A 25,426-nucleotide genomic window follows, 5' to 3' on the forward strand; every position below is an offset into this window, starting at 1 on the left:
TGTGAACAACAACAACAAGCCGCCAATAGGAGAGCTTCAGTTTACTGTAGTGGAGGTTTTGTTTTCCTGTAACATGTCACACATTCCTCAGGCACTCACTCTCTCTCTCTCCTCTCTCTCTCTCTCTCTCTCTCTCTCTCAGAGACACACACCATCATTTTGAGGACCTTCCAATTGACATAATTAATCTAAATTAAATGGTTATTCTCATAAATAACCAGTAACAATAAAGAGATTATAGCGCAGCTCGAAGCAGTCAGAATGAATAAACCTATGGGATCCTAACAGGACAGATTATATAAGTCATTTTTACTGAGATCCATGCACTTTCAGAAATTTTAAAGATAACACATGAAATGCTCAATACCCTGCATTTTAATCATTCTTTGTTAAAATATTTACCACATACGAAAAAAATAGATTTAATAGCGCAGGTTTAATAACCCTCAAAGAAAAGCCTTCAAATCATAGCAATATTGTAAAGAGCAAACATGTCCACACACACACACACACACACGCCAGGAACGCACGCACTCACACACACACACACCGCATGCGCACACATACACACAAGCAATGATACATTAATCAAGGCTATATAATACATATTCATCTGTTATGGGTTCTAAAGGCCATGGCAGAGAATATGATGAGATCGGAGACTGAACAGAATAATTTCATTTAGAGCAAATGACAAATGTTGGCTGGTAATTATGAGCGAAATTAATTCAACATTATGACTCATTTAAGTTGCCATTTTTCTCTTTGTACTCTGTCACTTTACAGTATTAATTGAAGACAACTGCTGTGACCTTCGCAGCATAATTAGACAGATGGAGCAGCTACTTTACTACTGTAGTGGCACATCAAACTGACAATGGTCTGGGTCTAAAAAGGGGGGGAAAAAAAAAAGAAAAAAAAAGTAAAAAGCACATAATTCAATTAATACAATACATGACCTTTAGGATTTTTGTAAAAGGTCAATGGAAGCAATGCTGTTGGAGGATAAACATCCTACAATAGATAATTCAATTTAGTTTTATAAAAAAAAAAAATAAAAAAGCATTCATTGGCCACCAAGGAAAATTGTGTATAAATGTCTAGTTTTACAGAATAGCACAAAAAGGCTATTTTGTTAACAAATGAGGCTTTTCACTACTTTTCACAATTTTAAACAACGTAAGGAAAAAGTGGAAATTCATTTCTTTATTGTCACAAACTCTTAATGAGTATTTCCATCATGTCACTGACAACGACTGTTTCATGCTGTTATTAATCAGAGTACTTTAATAAATAAATACACATTTAATGGTAACCTCATGCTGGCAGATTTCAAAAACTGAACTGTTCTGATTATTTCTGGTCCCTGACACACTTACTGAATAAAGTAGCAGCTCATAAAGACAAAACAAAGAAAAGAACAATTTCTAAAAAGGTCTAATTTAAAGAAAACAACACATTTTAACATTTGTTTATTTATTAAAATAACTGTGTTTAATCCACATTATCTGGTCAGTATGTCAGAAAAGAGTTTGCAAATAATCCTGTAATCTTAATTTTTATTTATTTTTTTTTTTTTATTTTATTTTTGGGGGGGGGGAGGGGGAGGGGGGAGGTTAATGGATTGGACTGTGAATTGCCATAATATTTATTCAATAATATTTAAAAGGCATTAAATCAATTATGTAGATTAGTCACTGAGCTATATGTATGTCCTAACACAGGGATTCTTGTTCCATCAATTTATTTGACAAATTCATATTAGAAGTATCAAATATAGTTTCTGAGTGCTAATATTTTAAAATGCTACTGGGAGTCACATTCAGACAAGGCACATGCAAAATTAATAATGTTATTTTATTCTTTTTCATTATTCTGACACACTGCATCTGCAGAGATCAACAGTAAGAATAGACAAATACCCTCATCCATCTACCTGCACTAAATAAACTAACCTTTGGTTTAAAAAGCATATCAATTATTCTAGATACTGTATCATTGTGTACTAAGACAAACCCTGCTTCCCTGTTACAGTTAGTGTTTAAAAAACGCTCATGTTCTAATCAAAAAACCCCGAATGCTCGCTTTTGGGATTAGTAATACCTCAGAATGTAAGTTCAGAGTCTTCCATTTCAGACGCAGCCCATAGCAACAGTCACGACGATGGCAGAAATGTTAAGAGATACAAAGCTTATCGGTGTGTTTAACACCACTGTGCATTAATTTGATAGTTTGGCTTGGAAACCTGGCAGACAGCGATGTTTTGGTTCCGACATGCTGTCTAGTAAATGTCATGTTTAATCCTTCAGATGTACATAAAATATGCAGGTGAGTGTGTGAATAATACAGCTCGCATTGTGGTTACTTCTGCAGACACATACAAAGTCATAGCTCAAGTATAACCGTGCTCATCTCTTTGCACTGGGCTGTATCACACCACACAGGCGTGCAATATTTCCTTATAAAAACACAACAAGACTTTCTACTAGAATGGTAATTCAGAGCAAGGAATATTCCTTTTAGTGGCTGATTTATGTTACTGAGGTGATAAAATGCTCAAATGTTACAGTAAGTCTGTAATAAAATCTAGAATATAAGGTGGTCGTGGCTGGAGATTGCTGAAAAGTCCTTGTGCATTGGGGGTGATCAAACTTTTTTGGCAACCCATGCCTTAATAATAATAAATGCATTTGACACAAAATCATATGAAATAAATAATAAAAACATTGCATAATTCAGAAGTTTTTTTTCTTGCTCAACAGATACAGATTTTCTATTAAAAATAACAACCACATGTTTAATATATTACTGATGTTAGAAAAGAAGTTTAGAGAAAAAGAAACCTAAAATCTACCAGAATGTGCATCTGTCCATGTTTGTGCTCATTTATACTATCTATAAAACTATACTACAACAATTTACTTTCTGTTTTCACCACTTTGACATTCTTTACAATGAGCCATGAGGCTTTTAGTATAGAAATGCTAATTAAGGAAGGCCTGATAATCTAGAATAATACGACTGAGCTGTAGAGTTTTAACACTTTATTGTTTAAAGAGTTAAGTTTTAAGCATTATAAATTCCAGTGTTCGCAGCTCTACATACACGTTTGAGACCTGACCATCTCACCCATCACACCCATCTTCCCCAAACTGTGGCAACAAAATTGGAAGTACACAATTGTACAGGATGCCTTTGCGTTCTGTAGCATTACACTTTCCCTACACTGGAAGTAAGTGTGCAACCTGTGAGGAAAAGCCACACAGCCCTACTCCAGAATCTTCCCAAAAGCCTTCCCAAAAGAGTAGAGGTTATCATAACCACAAACCATAAACTAAATCTTAGGTGTCCATAGACACATGTAGGTGAAAGGTCCAGGAGCCTATACCATTTTCATGTAACTTAGCAGAACTCTGATACATATCCATACACATGTGTTGGCCTAGTGGTTAAGGTGTTGGACTTCTCATCAGAAGGTTGTGAGTTTAAAGCTCAGGTCTAGCAAGCTGCCATTGCTGGGCAGTTGCTCAGTTATAAAATGAGATAAAATGTCAGTTGCTCTGGATAAATCATTCCATGGAACCATCAAGTTGGATATTGTACAATGTAATTTGAATCTAATAATGGTGAAATATCAGTACAATATATATACTAGTAAATGAAGGCTGGAGATGCTCTTTGACTTATTTCTACTTATTTTTATAGAAATTACTCGCAGTACTTTATGTACTTTATGTAATGCATAATGCAAATTGACACTACTAACTAGTGCTACTGAATATATCACTTAAATAATATATTTATTGCAAGATATTAGCTCTTGTTATAAGAGAATTATACGTTTGTAAAGTAACCTCATGCTATTTTACTCACTCTATAGTCAATACTCAGTGCCTTTGATCCACCACTAACTTCCCACAGCCCCAGAACAGAGACTGCTCTAACCTCATGCCAATCCTGAGCAGTTTGTGCTTTTCACATGATATTATCCGACCTTCATGCAATCTGTGCCACATGGAAGCAGGACTGGTACCTCTGGAAGAGTCTAAATCTTAGAACCTGTTTTCAAGTCATGCGGTCTTCTCTCCTTCGAGAAATGGGATGAACAGGGTTTAGTAATTGGCGGAGGACAGAAGAGGATGTGTGAAATCATTACAGCTGTCCTAAGTGTTTCTGATTACTAAGAGCTGTTATTGACACCATTGAAGGCCTATTCCAGATGCCAACAAGAATGTGATTTCTCCCACACTTTAGGAGAACAAAAATGCCTCCAGGGCCGAGTGCAGAAGTGTTTTCCATGAATCACTACGGGGTTCAAAGCTCCTTTTGAAGGCATGCTTATTATGTAGTTCTTTATATTATATTTAATGTTCTGACAGATATGTCTGCCAGTCTTGTACTGAATGTAATGAGTGACGCTATGGTTTTACTCCTAACACTTAAAACAGAAAGCAGAGCAGCTATTAAACTGAGGCATGCTAAACATTTCTGTCCATACGCCAACCTACTGGGCTTAATTGTGCTAGGGGTTGTGATAGCTGGTCCTCACTTTACAGCAGACACATTTGTCATAGCTATGCATTCTTTTTCATTGTTAGCACACTGCTGAAACTAAGAAATATTACATTCGTCTTTTTTTCCCCCTTCATACGTTGGCACCAGACAAGCCTTATTAATACAGTGAGCTGCCACTGCCAATCTTATCAAAGTTAATCCAGTTAAACTACAGAGAACCTTTGCTGAGGTTTGGTCTGTACGATTATAGCATAAAGATGTGCAAATTGAATTGATTTTCATTTCATTTAAAAATAAATAGAACATAAACTGAAATGTCATGATTTAAGACTGGCTTGTTTTATAATCTTTACCTCCGATTCATCTGGAACGTTTTACTCCGCCATTCACTATAACTATGAGCCTCGAGTTATTCCCCTGAAAACAAATGCAACTGCACAACTGATATAGCTTATCCTAAAATAGCATTTTTTTTTTTCAATGCAACGTGTGACAGTTCTATTGCAGGAGGCAGATAAAAAATACGAGGTGTGTGAAGAATGAAAGTGGATTGCAGCGTAAGAAACTCCCACTGGTGGCTAAACTTGTTTGATCTCCCAGAATTTAACAACAGACAGAAAACTGAAGAAAAGAAGAGCTAAAACCAGCATAGGTAAAGCCTTGTTATCATAAAAGCGTGCACTAAACTGCACTTCCCTCTCACAGGGCTTTTGTTGTGCTTTTTTAAAGACTATTTGTTCAAGGTGCAAATCAAATAAACAGACTTTAACTTGACTTCAAATCAGTTCAGGTTTTTTCTGAAGGTAGATGAAATAAATTGCATTAAATTTGCAAATGTTTGCAAATGGCAAATCAGGATAAACGGCATATCATAAGATCTAGACCCAAGATAAGACTTTTATCCATATCAATCGAAGATGTGTGCAGACCACAGATGAATTATGTATAATATACTACTACAATAATAGCTTTAACAACACCTCATGCCCTTCAAGGGTCCTTTTCTCAATAAAATCCAATGGAATATTTCAAAGCAAAGCCAAGTTATCACAGAACATTAAACTAAGGATGTTTGAGAAGTATCTCTAAGCTGAGATTGTTTCTGACTGTGCATTTGACCTCTTGAGCAAAACATTGTGTTTGACAAAGATCAGTTTTATGCAGAGAGTCGATTTGACTTGACTTAGCAGTGTATACTCTGAATTTCTGAAGCGTTGAAGAATCTCCATGCTTTTCAATCAAATCAACTGAGCTAGCAAAGCCCATCCATGTTAAAGATAAAGTTTACTTTAAGAACCAGGATCCCGCTTGGTCCAGAAGGACAAAGCATAACAGTCTTGTTTAGTCCAGTGTCCAGCTCTAGCCAAAATGCACACAGCTAAGAGCTCTGCAAGGCTTGAGACAGCTGTGCAAAAAGCTACAAACCACCAAGGTCACAAACTAAACAATGCTTTCCTCTCCCTTTACTGGTCACGCCAAGAAGCTAATTATTCCAAAGGCTTCTCTTCCAATGCATGACTAAATGTCAGAGATCTTTAATATCACTTAAATATCTGCTGGCTATGCATTCCCATCAGAGCTTTCTCCCTCCCTGGGAACAAAGAGGGCAGGAATAGAGACCCACACTGGACTCCAGAGACCTCACTTAATAGTCTTTCCCATTCATGGGATCTGATAAGACCCAGTAGCCGAGAGGAGTTTAAATAGTGATCGTTCTGGGGAATGAAGAGGGGAATAAGACATATAATCCAAAGTAAATAGTTATTATGGATCTCCAAAGGATAGAGGCGTGCAAAGAATTCACTAGGACTAGTGTCGTTATGAGTGACGAAAGCCAGGCTTTCTCTAGAAAAGCTTTGATGAAGGTTTTACATTTCTGCTTGAGACTGCGTGACTTTTAAAGCTCACACTGTAAGCCAAGAACCATATCAGCAGTATGCCATCAGTTGTTGTAGGTCAAAAATAGCCTATTACATGCTTACTTAAAACTAAAATGAGCAGAAATGAGAAGAAAAAGAAAATAGCTAGGATACTGACTCTTCTTAGTACTCATTTGAACCTTTTTCTATCTAATTTTGATGTGCAAAAAAGCCAACACAGCCAAGCCTATGAGTTAACTCAATTCAAGCATCAAAATCTGTAAATTGCAAATCTTCCTCTAGATAACAGACGGCCTACAAAGGGGAAACAAGAGAGAGGGAGAGAGAGAGAGAGAGAGAGAGAGAGAGAGAAAGAAAAGAAACAGAGTCAATGGAGCATTTCAGGGAGTGCAATAAAAAGGTCTGTGTGTTCCGACGTATCTCTCCAAAGCAAAGCAGCCAAACCCTGTATCACAACAGCACTGCAGATCACAACCCCAACTCCGTCTGCTGCACAGCCAGCTCAAACAAGCTCATTTCCCTCCTATCCCACCCCCTGCAGGATTCCAGTCAAGCTTCACACACATTACGCTACAAGAACATCTAAAAATTCACCAAATTCAGCCACAATGTCATACATAAAAGCCTACGCCAGCAAGGGCCAGGCCAAACAAAACTGAACACTGCAAGACTCCCCTTTAACTTCTGGTGTCCGATTTTAACCTCTCGACCCTGTGAACTCAACCAAAAAACATAAAACAGTACATATAACCACAGGAATCTAAAGCAGAAACGTTAAAGCCATTCCACATTCAAAGGATTGTGTGCATTTGAGCAAAACTGCAAAAATTATGAAAGAAAAAACAAAACCAGAAACTGTGCAAGTTCCCAGAATCCATGTGTTACAATAATCTCTCCATAGGAACTCTGAGGTCCAACTCTATGTTAGTAAACAAGAAAATCCCAACAGTGGATCCACATAGAGGATTAGCATCAGCCCCAACACGCCATCTACACAGTTTTTCTAGTTGAGGTCTCAACGGCTCGCCGCACTTCTATGGATATACAACTTCTGAACAGTACAACACATGCAGTTTAGAGACAAATCTAACCAGCACACTGTAAAAATTAGGGGAGAAAAGCTCGTGGGACCTTTTTCTACATTTGAAGCTGTTAGTGGTGAGCAAACAAGACTGGCAAAGAGGTGAGAGAAAATATCTGTGGTAGGCTAATCAACCTGTCTCTTCTGTAGGAGGAGATGGCTCCTGGCCATGTTTATTGACAAACCGTAGCAAAGCAAGAGAAATGGTGCCTAGACAAATTGTGACTCTAATTAGGTAAAACCAATCAAGAATGATTCTTGCTTACATACTTTCTTGGACTGAATACACTGTAGGGTTCATCTGCTTGGGTGAACTTCTACTCATGATAGACAGCGAATGTTTTTCTTCAACTTTTTAAAGTCACAGGACCTACAGACATACAGACATTCCTCACTCTGGAGTTTACTCCTAATTAGGTTTCATTTATTATTTCAAGTCCAAAATCCTTCCTAGTAGTTTCTGAATAATATGCATTAAGACAGAAAACTCAATAAGGAGAGGGTTAAACAGGGATTAAGGTGTAAAAGCTCATTCCTGCATCTGAACAGCATCTGAATAAGCTGCCAAATTAGTCTGATCTAGCAGATATGGAACAAACCACATGTTTATCATTCAGGAAGTAAATCAACTGACTGATTTCTAGTAAACATGCCAGATGTATGCTTGCTTGGACTGATTGTTTTTTCCTTTTTTGCAAAAAAAATAAAATAAATAAAAAAAATAAAAAAATAAAAATGTAACTGATTTAAAATGAATGACGCTAAGAAAAAAAGTACTAATAAAGATAAATTTGTCAGGTATTTGGCAAACTGGGTTCATAATAAAATTGTTTTGTAGTATTGTTTCATTTTGTCTCGATAAAACCATACTTTTTGAGTCTCATTAAAAAAATAAAGAAAATAAATAAGTACACAGCAAAACATGCACATCATCGACTGTGCGAGTAAAACCACAGTTTCTGTGACTCATGAAGCATGGCTAACTCGTGTCCATGCCTCATCCAAGAATGAATTTCTGAAATCAGATTTTCACACCATTCGAGAAATCAGTATTCTAACGCTGCATTACTAAAAACCAGTTAAAGCAAGCACGCACCACATCCATCTCCAGACTAATAAACAACTGCATTTCATCTTTTTATTTACTCTTACTATCATGAGTATTGCGAGCACTTGACCATAGATGAGCTTCAATATTTAAATCCTTTACAAATAGCGAGGTCTTTGTGTGAGACAGAAATTTCCTTTGGACGACGAGTCTGATGAAGGACAAACAACCTTGTGGACAGCATTAACAGCAGTCTTTTCCCTGTTGGATCCCTTCATTAGATCCTATCTCTGTAAAAGCAATAAGTCTTTTGGTAATAAGCCATGGGAGCACTTCTTAAGAAATTATTTGGGTCATTACATTACCTGTTTGCTTAGCAGATCCTCTCATTTGGGGAAATTCGACAAGCTTTCATACATTAATACATCTGGAAAAAGAGTTATTACTTGTAGCCAGTTCAACATCACTGATAAGAAAACCTCAGTAAGAATCCCTGAAACCCCCCTAAAAAAAAACCCAAAATGTAGTGGGGTAAATGTAGAAAAAATTGAGGCTCTTTGTCAGCAAGATTGATTATATTCTCTCACGCTGGGATGATATTTTATTTGTGAGAATTAATGTTTTATCTTTGTATGTTAAACATGACTACATTGATCTGTAATAAATCATTCTTCATCAATAAGCAATAAACATCTTTTTTTAATCTAAAAAAAAGTCTTCTTTTTTTAATTAGTCTAAATTCCTTTTTAAATTAGTCTAATCTAAAAAATCCTTGGATGTATATATTATGGTCTTGGTTCTGTGTGTCAGTTGAAGATGGACTACATGCTCTTATAATTAATCAGGAACTGTTTTATTTTTTATGTTAGTGAGGAAATGCCTCGCTGTGTCCTGTGTAGAAGGGTAGAGACGGTTTGTCTGTAGTTTTCTGATCTGTACTGTAACTACACAAATCTAAAAGACTTTCAGGACAAAACCTGATCTATATGCCTGTATATGATAGAAAAACTTGATCATCACCCATCAGGACTGACAAATGTACATGAAATTTGAAAGATATAATGAAATGATACAATTAAATGCTAAATAAATAGCTGGCATGAAAAGGTTTTTTCCCCAGAAAGCTGAAATGCTGTGATGCTCCAAAGACAACAGTGATGCCATGAACCAAAAGTCATGTCAGACCTGTTCTTTCCTAATTCTTCCCTATTACACAGCATAAAACAAATTCAAACAATTTTTAATGAAAATATTCAATTAGTGTGTCATAATTTATGTTATTATATTATATTCATCAATCCTGCCTTAATTAAGGTCAACCTTAAATAGGAGAAAAGGAAGAAGTGATTGCTGAGTAACCTCTCTATCGAATTCTAATATTAGGTATATAGATGACATGCAGCAAGCAGAAATAATTTACACTGAACAATCACGTGTCACATTCTCTGCCACCATGTATTCATTTCCCATCTCAGACTACACACGATTCCATCATGCATTCTTTATGTCCACATAGTTACAGAGACTAAAAAATGTCAGGAGCGGAAAAAGCACCTGAAATCCTGAAATCACCTCCATGAGCTCCACTCTCGGTGGAAGCTGACAGCGCTCACCCCCCAGCTTTGATGGAAACACCCTCAAGCTGGGTAAGAAGTGTGGGCAGAAACAGACAGCAAAGACACACTGATAGATGAATGCAGCATTTCTCATGAGAAAGAACCTGTCAGAACAGAGGGAGGGAGGGAAAGATGGAGGGAAGGAAGGAAGATGGGAAGGATGGAAGGAAGGAAAGAAGGAAGGAGGGAAGAAGGGAAGGGAAAAGGGAAGGAAGGATACATCATACTAGGGAGGAGATTCCACTCTCCAAACTCATACACACATTAGCACCTGAAGACCTCTCATCATTTAGAAAGTGAACGGTGAAAACTGCTCGAATTCACACTGAGTTCCAGCAGGATTCGAGCCAAGCTTCTTTTGGGGCCTGTCTTTTTCATTTTTGATGAATACACAGTGAGAAGAGGGAGTGCTGATACTGCTGGACGCTGGCTTCTCAAACTTACATGTTCGTAACGTACAAAGAAATAGAAAAATAACAGACTAGTATCTGGCTTTCTCCAACAGGACAGTGTCTAAAACTTAAGCATGAACATGTAGGGCCATGCGTATGAAGTGTTACAGAGATAAACCATGTCATCCATGAGAAGCTTTACAAAAAAATGCATGCCAAATACTGACTATTCTCAAAAATATCATTTTCACTGGAAGTTTTAAGAGACTTCTACCCTGCTGCTTAAATGCCATGTCTTATTATCATTTTCTGACCAGACCGTCAAAGATCCAATCTTCTTCAAAGCAATTTTCAAAACAATAAATCTTTCCCTTTCAAAATAGCTGTGATTCAGGCCTATGCAGTGGATATTCTTTTGTGAGAAGACAGTTTTCCAAAGGGCAAATGACTCAAAATGCAGCAGTATAAAGTGGTGTTTTGCTTTCGACACATGGGGTGCCCATAAAAAAACATTCTGCTCTCTTTACTTACAGAATGCACTGAAAGACACCTCATCTGAACACAATGTGCAAATGTCCAGGGCATTTTAGCTCACGCCATGGTGCAGGATGGGGACAAAGCTTTCACAAGTGCCGCTCATGTAGTAAATTGCACATGGAAATATATTCATTTATCATTACTGAAAAGAACGTTTTTAACACTTCAACCCTTCATCTGGTGGTGAAACTGCCTGAAAGCTGAGGCCCGCTTCCTTATGGCACACTGCTGTAAGATTGTTTGACGGGGTCAAAAGAGAGAGAGAGAGAGAGAGAGAGAGAGAGAGAGAGAGAGAGAGAGAGAGAGAGAGAGAGAGCGTACTGCAATTAACCTGTGACTAAAACATCTAGACTGATACACTTAAGGTTAGAAGTTTACATATGGCCTGCAGAGTCAGACAGCCTTGATGATGTAAACTGCACTCTAAGTATAGAGAACTACCTAACTACTAATGACAGTAATGGTGTAGAGACATACTATTTAGTACAGTATTATGCAATTCAGGACACAAGTATTCACCACTTGCTGTGCTATATAAGTATTATGAGAACAATATGTACCCATTTCCTACAAATTAAGAGCAAAACCTCATAACCAGAGCTATTTTTTAGTTAGCGTCAGCTAGTTAGCTCTAACTCTAACTGACTGGCGGCAACCTGCTGCATCGTAACCGTATCATAACCAGCCTGTAATGAAGAATTCACATAACATTAGCTTGCTAGTTCCAATACAAACTCTGCTTGAGGGCAAAAGAGTTGCTGTGCTGGAATCTCACACCACACTGCATGAGCTGATATACAGGCTGAATGTAGGAGTTTTCCCAGAGGCTCTTATGCATGAGGGTTAAAGGAAGCAGCCCGCTAAATCTAGCTATCTCGTTTAAATATAATGTAGATAATGTAGAGAACAAAACTGTTAAAATGGGTGTTTCTGGTCTGTGTTCAAAATCAAAAACATGGAGAAACTTGCCATCATCCCACATTAGTCAAAGCTGGAGGTCATGAGTTCTCTAGCTTTTCACCCTGTGCCTCTCGTTTGCTTTGTTCACATGTTTACACACTCACGCTCTCCTGACTGGCTGCAGCTCCTGGCCATCACAGTGTGGTCCTATGTACTTCCTTCACACCTGAAGTTGGGTTGTACTGACTTGTACCAGAGCTGACACTGGGCTGAGCAGGAGTTACCACTAAAAGATTACCAAAGCAACAGTAACATCATATTACAGAGGATTATTTCCCTCCGGACTCACGCATCATGCACTACAACTTCAATATCACCAGTTATTTAGGGAAATACACTTGCATTTAATATTCTCTAAGACATTCTTGAATAAATGATAGTACTCAAGATATACAGTCTAACCTGGCTGGATCACACTTGTAAAGTGGTATAATTATTATCATCTCTTGTACACAGTCCCCATTTATACCAAACATGTCAATTGTGAGCACAGCCAAAAAGTTCCATTGTGGTGTTTTTTTTTTAGACCATAATGCACAATCAGATTCAATTTCAGTGAAGTCTGATGAAATTTATTTATATTCTTTAAATGCCCTACAGAAAAACATCCGTTATGCATTCAATACCAACAGCTTGTTGATAGAGAGGAAGCATCGAACAGAAGATTTTGAAAAGGACCCCTAGATAAGCCTAAGAACCAACTAAACTGCACGATTCCTTGGGGTCTTCTTTCTTTGTGCATGATGATGTTTTTTGTTTATATATATATATATATATATATATATATATATATATATATATATATATATATATATATATATATATATATGTATGTATATATATATATATATATATATATATATACACACACACACACACATACATATATATATATATATATATATATATATATATATATATATATATATATATATATATATATATATATATATATATATATACATACATACATACATACATGAATACACACACCACATTATATGTCAGACTGAATGGTTGGAGGAAACTGACAGAGTAAAATATATTATGTAGATATTTAAAGACATCAACTTTAAGGCCTTCAAAAATGCTATGTGCATTAAAAGTGTACATGGAGTGAGAGTTGTGGAAGTGAAATCTTGGCAAAGTTGAGCATACTCTAACACACACACACATACACTTTCAGCAGGGGTTGATTCATCAGAGCAGGTTTACTGTATGTACTGTGCATATGGAATTGAGGCTAAGAGCAGCATGTCACTGGTGTTCCTCCTGCAAGGTAATCTCCCCATCGCATTCCCACACAGACACAAAGGCCCCATGTATGTACACACACACACGCGCACACGCACGCACACACACACACACACACACACACACACACACACAGGAAGGGAGGGAGGGGAGGAGAGAGAGAGAGAGAGAGAGCGCAATCTGACACTGCCACCACCAAACCACATTATCAACCAGATTCACTGAAACCCTTAAAGGCTTGTGGTCATGAAATACAGATGGGAGACTATATAGAAATCCAATAGTGGCACACTAAGCCTTGCCATATCTGCAATTCAGAACTCATCCCTTGAGGCTTGAGATAACCAAGTCAGAGATCCAGCCTCTCTGAAAGTCCTCAAAACAAATGCTATAAAGGAATCACTAAAGATCCAATAAACGGCTGAGACAGCTGAGGCGGGAAACCGCTGTCCTCTGCGACATGAGACAGCAATGCGAAGTGGGCTGAGCACGCCTCAAATAAATTCAGTCATAAAATAATAGAAAAGGTAAGATTCAACCAAGTAAACTCAATATTGCTTTAACACTCAAAACAGCTGTAATGAACTCCTGTGAGAAGTGAGATTGCCAAACCGATAAATCAATCCAATAAAGAAGGATTAATAAAACAGAGCCCACAGTTTTCCCCACAGAAAAGTATCCTCTCATCTTGAAATAAAAACAAAGCTTTTATAATCCTGAAAAAAAAAGAAAAGAAAGAATGAAATGGTTTTTATTGTTCTACTACCTGCTTCAAAAGTACTGAACAAAACACTGATGTATCAAATTAAACCAACATTAGTTCTGCAATCATCAAGTACATCAATGGCCTGGAAAAACAAAATATTAAACAGCTACATGAGTCCTTATAAGAACACAAGTCCAGCGCTACTGAGCTCTTGTTTTACTGCCTGCACTAGTTTAGGTTCGACGGCTGTGTCCCTAATGACACACTACGCATTGTGTACTCTACTGTCCAGAGTTTTAGAAGTGTAATAGTGTCTGTAATAGAACACTTGAACAAGGTTTTTTACTAACCAGATGTAGAATTATACAGAAGTATATCTGGTGGCAACTCCACAGTGTGTGAAAAGGAATCACTGCAAAGGGCGCTGAAAACCGCCCAACGCATCACTGGCACACAACTTCCTGTCGTTGAGTCTCTTCACACAGTAAATGAAGTGTCAAACATTCCACACTTGGTTTATTTGATGAATAAGTGCATCGTCGTAATGCACTTCTTCTTGTAGGACTTTTCGGTGTAAACACACTACTCTCACTATTTATACTATTAATAGTGTGCGATTTGGGATGCGGCTTTCCAATACATTTGTATTTCTTGTCAGGTGATATTTCATGAATAAGACAGAAAAACAGTACGTCCTGCAGTTTTCATTTCCTCTCATACCACAGTCATTTTCCAACAATCAGAACTCATTTAAGGAACCGTACACCATCTATTTTATCTGTGTGAGGTTCCATTTAATTAAAATGTCCATGAAATAATGATGTTTTGTTTCAATATCATAACCATAAGCCTTCACCAGGCTATTTTTTCTCTCTTTTGTTTAATACGACAAAACCTTTAGCGTGAAACAGACTAAATCAGACTTTCCCATGTCAGAAGCAGAAACACGATCTTTCACAATGTTCTAAAAGTTCATCTGATACTGTGGAAGCTTTTACTATAGAAATGAGAATGCATTCGATTACTTAGAATGTTTTAGAATCAGTGCATTAATAGAAACCTGAAATTGTAACATGCCCTGAAACAGACTCACAATCAGATCCATTTTTTGGAATAAATTAGTGAGAAAAACCAAATGTTATGGAGTGACTTTTCTTTACGTATGAAACAAAAATCACACCGATAACTAAAATAACTTGAGCTTTAACCAATAGCATCATGAACACAAACTACTCTATTATTTCTTGCTCATATCTCTTCTGACTGATAGACAGAACCGATATGAGACACTGTAGAGGTCTGTCCTTCTACTGAATGTGTACTATCTTCCACTACCATACGGTTTCAGTGTTTACATCATGTAAAAGGTTTAAAAATCTATTACTTGGTTAGAATACAAAAGATTTTGGAGTGCTATATTTCTCCTATGTCTCACTGCGTTACTTTCTGACTGCAGGGATTGTTTACAGTTTACTATTATCTCACTTGTTCATAGCACATACATAATCTTGCCCAGATTTTTGTATGTTCATTGTTTACAGATTGCTACTACATAAGAGTTTAGGATCATGTTTGCAGTGTGTCTGCAGCAGACGGATTTCATTTAAAGCACCTTTTATGCACATGACAATAGACCTGAAACATAAAACATCAATTCCAACTAAAGTGTTAATGAGTGAAGTTGAATATAGACTCGTTTATGCTTTTGAGTGATTTGTGGTCTGTTCTCACAGCTGTATTTTCTCATAGTAAGTGTGCTATCTGCCCCTTTGCATTCATTTGTGGATTAACCTGCATGTCACTAGAACCACAACAATTGGTGTAATATTATTTTACAGAAGCATGTGGTCATCATCTGCTCTTGGCCTCAATTTCAGCCATGAAGCAGACAGACCGACAAAGCACAGGTGTTAAGCCTTACCAAGCAAATGATGAAGCTCTAAATAGGTAATCTGTCTTCTTCAGAAACACATGGGACCAGGCTTCTGTTCAACACATGAAATCAGATCAACCTGTGTTTCTATGTCCTAGCCATCCCCCAATACACACCTCTACATATCAGTTCCATCTGTGAATGTTGTTACCATCCGGTGATGTTTCAGACAACTTAACTTATATATGTTCACTGAGTCAGTTTATAGGACCCTGACTTACCTTTCTGAAAGAGCAGAGCCCAAGATGTAATTAGAAGTCAAAAGGTGTGTCTTAAAAAGCATACTTGTGCACTATTTGGTGCCTTATGATGCATTAATTAATTAAAAAGTCTGGAAAGTTTGGAGGGATGAGGCGTTCTACCAGGCACTTACACTGGATGAGTAAATATTTTCGGAATATTTGCCAACATTCTGAAACATGCCAACATCCACCATATTCTGCTCAAGTTATCGGTATCACATTGTGAGCGTTTGGTGTCATTTAGCATCAATTGGAAAGCCCATACTTCTGGATAATTAAAAAAAGAGGATACTACCCTTGTAAAATTCACACACTAGACAGTAGAGTACATAGTGAACAGTGTAACTGCATAGTGTGTAGTACGTCATTTGAGAGGCAGCTACACTAAAGAGCTCATATTTAATCAGCAAATATTGATTAGCGGTTTAGGTGTGAAACAGAAGAGAATTCAGACACAAAATAAACAGTCTAATTTACTTCCTACAGTAGGATACCTTCACACAGAACTGCACAATTATTTGTGCTCGGTATTTCTTGTTCAGTTGTGTCCCCGAGACAGTTCTACAATATTATATCTGTTTAGGTGTGTTCTCTTTGTTCTGCAGGTTTTGGTTACTGAACTGTCATCATATTAACTGTTAACATGTGTTTCTTGTACACTGTTCTAGCTGTCAGTTCTGCCTACAGAAAGCACACACTGTCATTAAGTCGAAGCGGTACCCCTTGTAACACTGCCAGCTCCTTTACCAGCACTTTCTTACAATGTGTTGGATGGTGTGCTGGGATTGTTTTGTGTCACACTTGGAAGTAACTTTGAATAAACACATCAACTAAACACGTGTACAACTACTTCACTACAAATATGAAAAAACTAAAAGGGGCCCAAAGGGGCAGTTTAATGTTAGATAAGTGAATAAAATAAAAACGTGTGTTTGTGTGTGTGTGTGTGTGTGTGTGTATGTATGTTGATTAATTCCAAGCTGTCACCAAATCAATCCTCTCAACCATCTGTCTTTTAATCATTCTGACCCCTTAATGTTGTCAGGGAGAAAAGATATGTGCTTCGTATGTAATTAAAAATGTATCAAAGGACAAAGAACATCAAGATGATTAGCACTAGTAACTGTAGAAGAGCCTTTTTTGCCCTTCTTAGATCTTGCCCATTTGTAGGACAGTTAAACATAAAAGCCAGTCGTTCGCTTTGGGGGTGCTTGGGGTAGGGGGTATCCACCAAAATGGTCGTGCCCTACGACGACACAAATAAAGTTCAGCATTGCTGAGCTCACATCCTAACCTGAATAAAGTGTGGTGAGAAAGCCCTTCTAAAGATAATAGAAAAAGCTTCTTAAAAAACATTAGGCACTCACAGGGAACAAAGAGTGTTTTTAAGAATCCATTTCAAAGATTTCAAAGAGTTCGGTTGTCAGTTTGTTGAGAGCAAGGAAGAGGGCTGAGGCTAAAAGAGCTCTCTGCTCTTTATGAAGGCTACATAATAAAAGCACCTTAAAATGGTTAGCTCAGTGATGCTCAACAACCAGGGCTTGACACTCTCTTGACCAAAGGTCTATGCTGAAAATGACACTATCTAAAAAATATTATATGAATGTGAGGCTGAAATGAATAATGCATCTCACTTTGGTGCTCTACAGCAAGCTGTGATCTCTTTATCTGCTTTTGACCACACATGAATTCCAAATCATTTACAGGATGTTGTACCGTACAGTGAAGCCTATCATGTCACATTAGCTCCTGTAGAAGGAAATGGTTTTGTGGGTGTTATGATATCGACGTAAATGTTATATTCAACTGCTTAACATTCAAAAACATAAAACCCACTATACAAGCGGATACGCACAGTCGTGTGTCAGCATTTATACAGATATCACTACACAAAGTCTGAAGACTTTCGGACCTCGAGGCCATGAATGCTCTAGTATCAGTACATCAAGGCAGCTAAACTGAGCAAAAGTCAGTTTTGAATAAGAGGTGGATTGATATGGCAAAAAGAACATTACAGTCTTTGAAGTCATTTCTATGATACACAGTATGCATCATGATACATCAGTTTAGGAAACAACAGTCATGCCCATTTTTACTTTCACAACTTTCAACTTTATTTTAACTTAAATAAGATCAAATATATATATAAAACTCCCTCTACTCTACCTATCAGAAAACAGAAAAGGAAGCATCACAGGAGCACTGCTTGTTAGAGATAATAATGTGTTGGATGATTCTCAGCATAGTATTGGCAGTGAAATTATGGTGTGTGTGTATCTGTGTGTGTGTGTGGGGGGGGTGTTTGTCAGTCACAGTAAGAAGGTGAAACCATGTCGCCCAGGTTCTAGAAGACAGTTTATTTTTAAACATATCTATCTTCTTGTAGCTGTGCAGTTAAACAATAGAGATATTGCTTGACTAGATACTCTTTGCTTGGTTGTTTCTCAAGTCTATTAAAAAAAAACAACATCTCTGTTGCACATTAACATCTCTGCACCTGCCACATCTATAAAGCACAAAAAGACAGAATGTTGAATTTTTTTGAGATGACATTGTCTCGATCACACTGTCTGGTCTGGAAAAAGACTAAATAAGCAGCATAATCTGCTAATAAGTCAGAGCCCAAATCTCCATTACCAGTTTCTTAATAACACTCAGTAAAAGTGTTAATCTCAATAAAAACGTCATGAAAGATGTCTCACACAGGCAGCCGGTGTTGCGCAGGAATTGCTTTCTTTAGATTTCCAGTATATCGGTAAATCCTGTTGGTCAATGCTGGGTTGGTTTTTGACCATCAGCACTTCAGTGCTTGTGTGAATTACATACCTATCGTTGATGCTCCAATTGAGGCAGAGGTTGAGGGAGCTGAGGTTCCGGCAATTTCTCACCACCTCCATCACTGTCTCGTTGTTCAGCTCAGAGATGTGTCGGAGATCCAGACTGCTCAGGTTCCGCAGCTACAGAGGATACAGCATACAATACATACTAAGATTAATAACACACTCTCTCTCTCTCTCTCTCTCTCTCTCTCTCTCACACACACACACTCACTCATACACACAACCCTTTATTTTCCATTCAATATTGAAAAAAGTGAAAAGATCTACAAAAGGCAAACTGTACCATTAAAGTATATTAGGCCAACTGTGCTGTAAATTAGCTTCATAAAACCAACAAGTTTTATAGGTTTAATATGTTTTGTTATTCTTGGCTCATTTATTTCACTTTCCATGAAACAAAAGGCATTTTGCAAGTAGCACACAAGATAATTGCAATCACTGGTCCAGACTACACAAACACTAGCACGGCCTGCATTATTCCCCTGGAAGTCATGAATTTCATCAAAGCAAACATTTGGTATAATGAACAGACTAATGTGTTCAGAGGAAAAAGTCAGTTTAGAAAAAAGGGGAGAAAAAAATTCTCACTCATAAGCATACACAGTTACATTGATGGTCTGGGACAAATAACCAGAGTCCTATGAAATCGGTTTAATGACTGGAACTTAATGGGTCATTAACACTTAAAAGCTTGGAGAAGAAGCCCTGGACCCTAGAGGCTGAAACGACAGAGTTCTACTGTTTAATAACAGACAGCCTTCACTTTCAAAAACTTCCCAACCTGAAATCCTACCCTCAAAAATCAGAAGGGAGGCTAAAGATGAATCCCAGTCAATTCTAATGAAGGTTAATTACAGCGAGTTCAGGTAAAACACTTTATTCTATACATGATGCCTTTGTGTGTTTATTACTAAATTACTAAAAGACTTTTGTTTACTTAATACGAGGTGTTTCCCAAAGATGTTTAAAGACTGGATTCTGATAAACTCATAGAAAGTGTATATGAAGTGAATGAGGAGAAGTAGCTTTCAAAATCCTGAAAGTTGTGGCCAAAATATATCACAATCATCTTTTCACCTTATACACAACACCAGCCCATAGACTCACACACACCCCCCACCCCCACTCACACATACGAGAAAACACAGTTAAAGCCCATACACACACAGCTACCTGCTGTGCTACTATACTGTCTTCTACACTTGTTAATGTTCTTCTATTCTACTTCCTTTTATTGTTATTATTATTATTATTATTATTATTATTAACACACGACTGCACATAAAGACGATGCCACTGCTGTTTAGGATTTGTTTGTTACAGTAGTATATATTACAACCAGTGAACCAAGCTAGTGTAAAACCTATATGTAGGAGCATGTTGTCTGTTACACATTACTAAAAATGTTGAGCTTCATTTGGCTGTGATAGCATTTAATAAGCCTTTGGGTTTTTTTTTTTGCAGAGCAAGAAACCCAGCAAATATCTGTATCAAGCTCCACTTTCCACCATTGCTTATCCTTTCCTGAATTCATTACAACGCAATCAATAGCTCCACTTCACAGGAGAAGATTAATCATCTTCCCGTCCTTAGATAATCACCCTTTCCATTTCTCACTAGATGCTTCCATCTGCTTCACTTGCAGGCATCCTCACCGTGCTTCCTCTTGTTTTGCCACATCGCACCATTCAACACATGTAGGACAACTGAAATAAGGCAACAGAAAGATGTCTCATGCTCAAATTGCGCCGCGAGCTCTGGATTTACTGAAAAATCATTTTATGGGACCTTAATGCATATGTAAAACAATGTACACCTGCTCTGCTTTCACCATGCAGGCTTTTTATTTATCCATCTAACTACTTAAGTCCAACAGGGGAAAAAAACAATCAACTAAACACTAATAACATTACAGCATGCATGAATGCAGAAAAATGAAGCAGATTTACAAAAAGCAAATGGATCTTGTGCTTGGTGTGATCAAATATTAGCAGCTCTCCTGTTCATCTGTAGTTTTCAGAAGAACATGGGAAAGACATTAGCGTGGTGAGGCTGTGGCTTAAGTAAGGAGCAGAAAGAAGAACCTCCATTGAGAGAAAAAAAAACATCCTACCATTTGACCTGAATTAGAGTAGAGAAGAAGCCAACAGCAGCTTGGATACTCACTGTTAAAATCAATTGATGTATAAAGGCTTCATTTTCCAAAAAGGGTGAATCTGGAGGAAGACTATGAGTACAACCCATTAGCACAATTTTGGTACATTATTGTTCCTTTTCATTTCCAAATAGGACGACATTATCGGCCATTAGCACCAGGAGAGAACTGCAGACCTTGTGCTGCCTTTATAGGAAAAAAAAAAGATCATCCAAATATTTCAAGTCAGTATAGTCTTATCTCATGAAACCTCTACAAATGATCATAATAAATTGATAAATTAGGCAGACAGACAGGTATAGATGCAGAAATATAGAGAAGATTAAAATGCAGGTAGCAAATTAAAGTAGAAGTCAGATAGTCACTAGTCTTAATCTGAGATTCATAGCACAACACTATCTTTTAATTAAAATATAAATTATAGAAAATAACATTTTCTATAACAGCATGTGCCAAAGTGTTTTAATTCTCTTTTACTGTAGCAGTTTGCCAAACATTAAACGTCTGTACTGATTAAAGAAGGATGTGTCATATTTCATAGCAATATTAATCAGTATGTATGATCTCATGGGTAAGATGGTTATGGAGCATGGATGTTATTGCAGAGACACACATTTGTATACACACACACACACACACACACACACACACACACACACACACACACACACACACACACAGGTGCATCTCAAAAAAAATGAATATCATGGAAAAGTTCAATATTTTTCCATGATAGTTAAAAATTACTTCAGAAAATGAGAAGTGTATATATTCTAGACTTATTACATGTAAACTAAAATGTTCCAAGAATTTTTTGGTTTTAATTTCGATAATTGTGGCCTACCGCTCAAAAACAGTGAAAAATCAAATCTAAAAACATTTGAATATTTAATTTCCACTTTGAGCAAATTACTTTTTATGCGGTATAAATACCACGACTCTCCCAGTCAGGTTCAGTACACACTACCAGAAACATGAGGAAGACTGCTGACTTGACGTTTGACCAGAAGACACTCAAAGACACCTTCAAATAAGGATGGTAAGCCACAGAAGATCACTGATGAAAGAGCTGGTTGTTCAGAGTGCTGTATAACAGCATATTCATGGAAAGTTGACTGGAAGGGCAATATGTGGTAGGAAAAGGAGCACAAGCAAAAGGGATGACTGTAGCCTTGAGAAGACCAATTCAAGAACATGGGGGAGCTTCACAATGAGTGGACTGAGGCTGGAGTCAGTGCATCAAGAGCCCCTACACACTGACATGTCCAGGAAATGGGCTACAAGTGTCACATTCCTAGTGTCAAGCCACTCCTGAACCAGAAATAACATCAGAAGAGCTAAGGAGAAAATGAACTCAGTGGTTCACAGTCCTCTTTTCAGATGAAAGTAAATTTTGCATTTCATTTGGAAATCAAGGTCTCAGAGTCAACAGAAAGAGAGAATAGCCATACTATCCGAGCTTCTTAAAGTCTAGAGTGAAGTGTCCACAGTGAGTGATGATTTGGGGTGATATGTCATCTGGTGTTGGCCCACTGTGTTTTATTAAGTCCAAAGTCATTGCAGCCATCTACCAAGAGATTTTAGAGTACTTTATTCTTCTATCTGCTGACAAGCTTTATGGAGATGCTGAGCTCCTTTTCCAGCACGACTTCTCTATAAAACCCTATAGAGAAATTATGAAGAATTATCAAAAGGAAGATAAGAGACCGCAGACTCCACAATGCAGATCAGCTAAAGGCCGCTATCACAGCAACTTGGGCTTCCATTACACCTTAGCAGTGCCACAGGCTGATAGCCTACATGCTGTACAGTACAACAATGACGCAGTAATTTGGGCAATTTGATATGCAACCAAATATCAAGTGCATAAATGAACATATTTTACTCAGATGTTTATCTTTTCTGTATTACATATCATTTATTTGATTATCCTTTGAAATATTCTAATATTTTGAGATACTGGATTTTTGATTTTCATGAGTTGCAAAGCCATAATTATCTAAATTAAAAGAGAAAAGGCTTGAAATTCTTCTTTAAAAAAATGTTTCCTTGATATTCTTTATTAATTATATATTAATGTTTTGAGATGCACACACACACACACACCCCCATATACTGTACATACATACATACATACATACATGATATATATATATTATTTTATTTTTAACATTTTTTGGCTGTTACAATGGTTCCTATCTATAAATATAAAAAAATGTTAATCTTTTTTCAATTCCTGCATTCTGTTTTTTAACCATTATTATTAGTCTTAAAGTCTTTGTGCACGACCTGTTAAATAAAATTGATAATATGCTAAAACCTGTGACTTGATTGACAGCTGGAACTTGTGCCTGAGCTGCTGTTCTAGAAAATTAATCAACACTTTCTGACCCATGTGGATTGAGAATTTACCAGCAATGTGGAATAGTAAATTTATATAACTGCCTGTAATGACAGCTTCACCAGAATAGTAATATTTCGTGAGAGCAACTTTCATGGCCAAAGCAGCCTGTGTGCCGTTTCTGCTGTCTCTGCTTTTCAAAGTGACAGGATTCTCAGACAGAGAACATGTAGCTACAGTATATTACCTACGGAAGGGAAAACAAGGATAATGCACATCATCAGTCAGTTAAGGCATCACAAAGAGATTGTCCATTCATGTGTAGTATGTAGAATGTTGTAATGAGGCTTGCACTCAGGAGAGTAAAGCTGCTTGTACACATAACAGTTTCATATTCACTACTCAACTCCTGTCATACAGCAATGACATAGATTCAAATCCATCATGCCTCCATCTTCTAAAGCACATAACACTATATTCCAGCTGTCCTACCTGTGGGGGCAGAATGTAGCAGTTCGTTGTGCTATTATTATGCTGGAGCTTCACTATTCCAACATGTCTTTATAATTACATCAGATTTCCTTTATTGTTATTTTATATAACAGTTTTATAAATCAGATTTCTAATGTAAATGCTGTTAAATGTTTCCACACAGTCGCCATTCTCCACTGTTAAGCACTGACCAGTTCAGAAGAGCAAACAAACCAGCTCAGGTTTAATTACTATGCACTTATTTACACCATTGAAATGATTTCTAATGTGGCAGATCTTTATTCAAATACGTCTGCCTTTTATTTCTTTTGCAATCTTTTGACCATCCTCTGATAAAAGCAGTTAACTTATTAATATATTAATTAATTCAAACGTATGAATCGATTTTAGTTCACATTAAACTTTCTCCATTTCAAATGACGGAAAGTGCGCGAGCCACGTAAGTGCATTTTTCGGGCTGGAAAATTTAGTCCAGACAAGAAGACCAGCCAAAACGTTAGTAATATGAAAGGGGGGGTGACGACATGGGGCTTTCATAAGAGACGGGAGGATGAGTTAATATAGGAGAGAACAAAACACCTCAGTCTTTACAGATTCAGTAATCTATTGGATCTTCTACAGTTTATTATTAGAGAAATTTTACCAACAATCACATCTCATATTGTGAATTAAAATACATTCTAATCAGTTACTTTTCTGGTATTTATTTACTTATTACCCCTCACACTATAACCTATACCTCAGTTCAACATTAATTCATGCGATAAAGATTATAAGCTTATATTTTTATTTGCCTGTGTGAATTCCTGCCCAGTCCATGTCCTACTGAAGCAGTTCAGCTCTTGAAGATTGTTATTTGTGCATTTTTTTTTGCTTTTAGACGTTTAAACACATTCAAATCAGCCATGTTTCCAAATTTAATACAGTGTAGCACCTTGTAACATCTTACATCACAATATGGACACTGGAATATAAAGCATTACAAAATTAATTGCTTAAACCCCTCAAGCACAAGGCATCTAGATACTATTGAGTATCGGATTTGTAGAACAGCTCATCAACATGCACACACATATTTGAGCTATAGTCTCTGTGCGCCCCAGTGACCGGTTGTGGATCAAATAGCTAAATTATTCATGAAAAAAATGCGATTTCTTTGTTTGCAAAACAAAAGAGTGTCAAGTACGAGACCTTCACAGTGAGTGTGCGTCTCTCTCTCTGAGAATAGACGGCTGTGTTCCATCACTACGTTAATAGCAGTAGCTCCATACACACAAATTGGCACTCTGTTAAGTTTCGCTTGCTCTTTCATAGCATCTTTCTGCTTTTATCTGCTCTTTGCCCTTTTATCATGTATTTCCTGCCAAACAAGTGGCAAAAAACAAGGAGTTCAGTAGGAGACTGGAAGCAGAATTAGTTTCTTATAGACTACAA

The 25,426-nt window shown here is 37.2% G+C and overlaps 1 protein-coding gene across 1 annotated transcript in view; it reads right to left on the bottom strand.

The window, feature by feature from the left end:
* The window catches only part of fbxl17 (F-box and leucine-rich repeat protein 17), a 216,716-nt gene that overhangs the window by 113,059 nt on the left and 78,231 nt on the right, over positions 1 to 25,426 (bottom strand). The window contains exon 7 of the mRNA XM_060881467.1: positions 18,991 to 19,121. Coding sequence (XP_060737450.1) covers positions 18,991 to 19,121 — 131 coding nt within the window. The remainder of the gene's footprint in view (positions 1 to 18,990; positions 19,122 to 25,426) is intronic.

The sequence above is a fragment of the Tachysurus vachellii genome, chromosome 11, assembly GCF_030014155.1.
Source record: "Tachysurus vachellii isolate PV-2020 chromosome 11, HZAU_Pvac_v1, whole genome shotgun sequence".
NCBI classification, from domain to species: Eukaryota; Metazoa; Chordata; class Actinopteri; order Siluriformes; family Bagridae; genus Tachysurus; species Tachysurus vachellii.